This window comes from Thamnophis sirtalis, unplaced genomic scaffold (genome assembly GCF_051295495.1).
Source record: "Thamnophis sirtalis isolate CommonGarterSnake01/CBP01778 unplaced genomic scaffold, rThaSir2_p1.2 scaffold_3, whole genome shotgun sequence".
NCBI lineage: Eukaryota > Metazoa > Chordata > Lepidosauria > Squamata > Natricidae > Thamnophis > Thamnophis sirtalis.
The window spans coordinates 159,498,220-159,503,742 of NW_028261383.1; the positions used below are offsets into that span (position 1 = coordinate 159,498,220).

General features: G+C 43.7%; 1 protein-coding gene across 2 annotated transcripts; it reads right to left on the bottom strand.

Annotated features, from left to right (window-relative positions):
- Positions 1 to 1,544: 1,544 nt before the first annotated feature.
- Positions 1,545 to 5,121, bottom strand: LOC106551106 (inhibin beta E chain). 2 transcript variants are annotated; one of them, XM_087707889.1, is made up of 3 exons: positions 4,757 to 5,121; position 4,015; positions 1,545 to 2,587 (listed from the first exon to the last, which is right to left on the bottom strand). In XM_087707889.1, the coding sequence occupies exons 1-3, from the start codon at positions 5,119 to 5,121 to the stop codon at positions 1,871 to 1,873; spliced, it is 1,083 nt and encodes a 360-aa protein (XP_087564015.1). In that variant the 3' UTR covers positions 1,545 to 1,870. The 2 variants fall into 2 exon arrangements, with proteins under 2 accessions (XP_087564015.1, XP_013924594.2); XM_014069119.2 differs by lacking the exon at position 4,015 and having other exon boundaries at positions 1,545 to 2,589; positions 4,761 to 5,121.
- Between the last annotated feature and the right edge of the window lie 402 nt (positions 5,122 to 5,523).

Genomic DNA, 5,523 nt, shown 5'->3' on the forward strand with positions numbered 1-5,523 from the left:
CTCTTTTCCCTTGCCTGAACTGGCAGAGGAAAAGGGTTTAGGAAAAAAAAAAGCTTCTGACAAAGGTTCAGGGGCATGCCAATCCATCATTACTACCGGTCCGGTCCAGTACACCAGATTTTCACTACCTCTTCTGGCGTACCAGACCGGACCGGGAGGATCCCACCTCTGACTACCACCCATCCAATTCCAGTCAGGTGCAGAGATGCAGAGACAAAGGATGACCTTGGCTTTCTAGAAAGAGTTTTGTTATGGCTACATAGTATGCAACTCCTTACAAACCCCCCTCCCATTTTCCCACAAGAGAAAATGCAGAGTAGAATAATAGAAAGCGTGGCAGGCCAAAGATCCAAAAGAAAAGATGTCTGCAGGCCTGACACAATGATCATGTCTCGTTCAGTCTTCTCTCCTCCAGGTTTAGCCTATACAGTGTTACTCATAAGTTTTTCTTCAATTATCATTTTGCTGGCTTTTCTCTAGCACAGTCTAGTTAGTTTGTCAGTGTGTTTCCTAAAATGGAAGGACAAGGTGCAGTCTGATGATTGCTAAATAGAGAGAGTTAACATTGTACTTCTGTTGATGAGCTTAGAGTTTTCCTTCCTTCCTTCCTTCCTTCCTTCCTTCCTTCCTTCCTTCCCTCTTTCCTTCCTTCCCTCCCTCCTTCCTTCCTTTCTTCCTGGATCTTTCTGGTTCTCTGCACAGGCCTAAGTGCAACTGAGATATTGCAACTTGTGATAGTGCATAGGCCAACTTCCATCTCAACCCTAGTTTTTATTATGAGGAAATTTCATAGTAATGTGACAGAAGAGCTCAGGAGTTTAGATTCAGAAATTTTGTTAGTAAAAAAAAAGTTTGGTGCAGCAGGAGGTGGGAGATGGAGACATTTGTGAGTCGTAAGAAGGAAGAAAGGGAACAAAAGTGAAGCTGTGGTTGAATTCTAAGGATGGATTCTTGTAAAAGAGAGTATCTGTTTTTGAAGTCCACTTTTACTCAGGATACCCTTTACAGGTGTTCCACACATTTCTCAGAATACACGGAATTGTTGTTTTAGTTTTTTTTATTGAAACTTGCTTTGCTACGAATGTCATTCCAAAAAAATAAAATAATATAGATACATTAAGAGAAATACAATAAATCTCACGCACAGTACAAAAGGCAAAACCTACTTAGAGTCCTTTGGGTATGGATCTGGGCAGCTCTTCTTAGTCTCCTTCTTTTTCTGCCCACCCAGTGAAGGAGTTCCCAAGTAAACCTGGCCCAATCCATGTGGAGCCTTGGATTGAGAAGAACACCATGAACAATGAGAAATGCACCATGATATTTGCCTTTAGGGGCAAGTAGTTAGGCTTGAGAAGATGTGTGTGATTCAAGCATGTGTTTCTCCTGTTTGCCAACCCTATCTTGAAATCCTGAGGGCCTATGTACACTCTGTATGCAGAACTCTATCATTCCAGAACCATTTTTCCTGACTCTTCTCCCCACAGAACAGGACTGGGGAAAAAGAGATGAGTGAAGCTCCTGGGAGTGGGGTGGGAAGAGTTAGGGAAACAGCTTGGAGGGTCTATCAAGTAGCAACGTCAGAGAGGAAGACAAATACAATGGCCCAGGACTTAGAAGGATATTGGCAGCCCTGCATAGCACTACAGTATACAATATACAGTGGTAAGAAAACAGGCTAGTCTACATCTTAGTGTGACTTGTTCTCTCTGAAAGAACAAACACTGTTGCTCTTTTGAAAGGAGTCCACATGATAACACCACCCCTTCAATTTGGCTGAGTTCTTTTGAAGTTCGTAGGAGTCCAAAGGGAAGTGGAAACTCGTTTCCTACTTTTTGTCCATTCGGTTTTCTCTCTGCTTACCCTCCCATTTTTAGCTGCAACCACAAGCATCAACAACCATGTCGGGAATGTCTGTCTTGATGAGGTTGCTATTGGGGTCAAAGTACAGCAGAGAAAGGGCCCGTCGCTGTGTGGGGACGCAGCAGGAATGGCCCGCAATGGGGATGTTGTTGGCTTTGACCAAATTGAAGACAGTCGTGTGGAAGGAAGCTGCCACCCCGGGCACACCTGCCAGGTGCATAGGGCATTCGCCCATGCAATAGTTGATCTGATAGCCCTCTGGCTTGAAGATCCAGTCATTCCAACCAATCTCCCGAAAATTTACATAATAGTCTTTTCGACAGCACAAATCTGAGTTCTGGTCACAGCTCAGGCTGCGTTTGGCGACCCGATGGCCCAATTCTTTTATCTTCGCCTTCACCACCAAGAATGGCTGGTGGGAGTTGCTACCGGTAGCCATCAAAGACATAATGTTGGGATGGCAGCCTTCGCAGTGCAACTCCAAGCGCAAGGTTTTGTCTTCATGCTCGAAGAAGTTCTGCAAAGCTGGCATGAGGGAGAAAGTGTGCCAACCACTCCCCTGGCTTCCCAGCTGCTGCTGTCCCAGCAGCACTTGTGGCTCTCCTGCGACATAGATCTGTATTGTGATGTTTTCGTGCGCCTTAAGGTGCAGCCATAACTGGGCCTTCAGGACATGCATGGCTTGGTCCTTGGTATGGGTGAGCTGGAACTGAAGGAGGCCAGAAGGCTCTGTGGAGGAGAAGATGGTGAAGGCAAAAATCAGTATCAGTATCCTTTAAGCTGCCAGCCCCAAACCAGAGTTCTTCTAAGGGGTGAATGGGTTCTTTTTTTGTGTGTGGGGGGGAGTCTTTACGTATTTGCTACATTTAGTCTCACTGTCAAAATTTACTAAGAATGTATTACTATTCTTCTTCTCTTCCTTCCTAGTATATATCTCTTCCCAATTATGACTATAACCATGTTGCTTGTAACTTTCAATTTATATTGTTTTTATTTGTTTCCTTTGATAGTACCATTTGATAACTTATTAGTAACCTTGACTATCACTAAGTGTTGTATCTTTTTATTCTTGATGAATGTATTTCATTCTCCTTATGTACACCGAGAGGATATGCGCCAAAGACAAATTCCTGGTGTGTCCAATCACACTTGGCCAATAAAAACATTCTATTCTATTCTATTCTATTCTATTCTATTCTTTGTCTATTAATCTGTCTTTAAAAGCATGCTAGGCAAGAACTCCAACAAAGCACCAGGAGGAGATGATCAATGCAGCTTGTTGGATTGAAACCACGAAAAACACTCAGTGAGCTTTTTTTTTTTTTAGCTCAGCTCCTTCTTGAAATAGAGCTACTCAGTCTAAGCAGCCCTAATAGCAACTGCAGTAGTAGTGATCATAATCACAACAGTACCATTTCAGGGTTTCAAGTTATGGGTTTGCAAATAAATGCAAAGAGAAAGAGAGAGAGAGAGATAAAATAATTTCATTTTCATCTCTGAACAGCATTATATACTTTTGCCTACTTAGATATATCTTTGGTGCGACGAGTCTGTACATCACAAAATATGGGTCCTAAATTGTAAACAACCTTACAATAATGTGCTTAGAAGCTTAAATAGGAAAGCTTGCCCAGGATGAGATGGTTGTGTACACATTAAACCTGTTCCCCATACAGTTCCATCAGGTATTAATATAAAAACCATCACAGAGTGAAGTAATTGCATATACATGAATTAAGTCTGAGCACCCTTCAACCCAGCAGTGTTGGGGTTGAATCTGCTCTTGTGTTCTATGTGATGTGTAAGGAATTCCCCAAGAACCTTGAGTTCTGGGGTTTACTGAGCCAAATCCAAAGGATGAAATCAGAAATATGGACAACTACATGAAACACTAAACTAGTAAGACATCTACACAGCCGTGCAGAATATTCCTGCAGCTACCTGTTTTCTGTACGGGTGAAGAGAGAATGACAGGCAAGCTTCTTTTAAATCTGCTTGTTGGCTATCAAAAGACATTGATGCAAAGCAACCCTTTGACTTTATCCTTTTTAAGCAGCTGCATCCCATTATTTCATCTCAGGTTGCATTTTAAGCAAAGAAAAAATAGAGCAACAGCTGCAGGAAACAAACTTTAAAAAAAAAATCTTCAATGACGCTGAGGGGACAGAATTGATTCTTTGGTCCTCCAGATGTTCTGGATCCTTTGGTTTTTAGCTTCTGTTTTTTTTCTTTCACTATAGCAAAACCTGCAATGATAGTATAATATTCCCCAACCCAGTGGCTGCACTGGAACAGGTAAATGGGAATTGTAGTCTTTCAACATGATAAGGTTCCATGAGAGACTAAGGGGGGGGGTCATTTGAATACAGTTCTTTTTTTTAAAATCACCAGAACCTTATCCCTTAATCAGGGATAGTGGGATTTTATTTCATTTTTTTAAAAAAAACTAACAGGTTCCAGTACTTCAAAAAGTTGGAAAACTTCCAATCTAGCCGATTTTAAAGATTCAGCTGGTTGGATAAAGTTATGACAATGCCAATCGTACATATTTCTGACAACAGAAACATGCAGTTCCTTGGCAGAGGAAGTGATCTCTGTGTAGATCTGAGATGCCACAGGAAGCTAGACCTGATGAGAAAGGTGCAACGTGTTCCCATTGATCAGTAGACCCAAAACACACATTAACTTTTCCCTTTTGCAACTGATGCATTCCATAGTCAGGCTCCAACCTAAAACCACGGGATAGATTTCAGGAGTAATATGTAGCCTTCCCTCTCCAAGCACATTTTTATAGGTAGCAAATCATGGAGCAGAGGAACATATACACAAAGGATCTGTGATCTCTGGTCTAGCATATTCAGTCCTTGGACTGCACATTTGGAAGACCCACGGGCACTCACCTGTCTCTGCAAAACTAATGATCTCGTACCCCTGCTCATCAGACTCTGTTTTCTCCCAGCTGGAGAAGTGCCCCATCCCATCTGTCCAGCCTTTGCCCATGTGTAGTCGCCGCAGGGCATTGGCCACCGCCATGCGTGGCACAGGGTGGGTGATGTTGGGCCTCTCGCTCAGGTTCAGTTTCTGGAGTATCTGCTGTTTGGCTACTTCGACCAGGAAGGCTTTCTCGGCACTGGGTTCCAGTGGGGGCATCCTGCAGGAAGGACAACTTGGCTTTCCTTCAACCCAAGCCAAAGACGTCCATAGTAAGGTCAGTGCAGCTAGAGGAGTCCAGCTTCCTTGGAGGCTGTAGGTGGAAGCCATGAAGCACTCAAGTAGGAAGATGCAGTGAAGAATGATGTTGTTAGGAAGTCTAGTGGCAGTGCCAGGAACTCATGGACTGTGCCTCTGCTGCATGCAAGGTGCTTGGCAGTCTGCCTAGAGTCAGGAGAAGACAATCAGCTCCAGCACCTCTGAGACTTTCTGGTCACCAGGACCTGCTGCTGTTGCCAGAACAGGAGGACTCTCTGCCTTAAGAGATCTCAGCTCATCAACTGGCTATTCCCAAGTGTCAGCCTCCACATTTGTCATTCTGGCAGCCTTGGTCCTGCCCTTTGTCCCTCTGTAATTGGCTGCCTGCCTTCTGGTGCTTAGTGGGAGGTTTTATCCAGATGGGGAGAGAGCCAGAGTTTAGCAAAAAGAGTGGGAATGGGTGCCTGGGGAGAG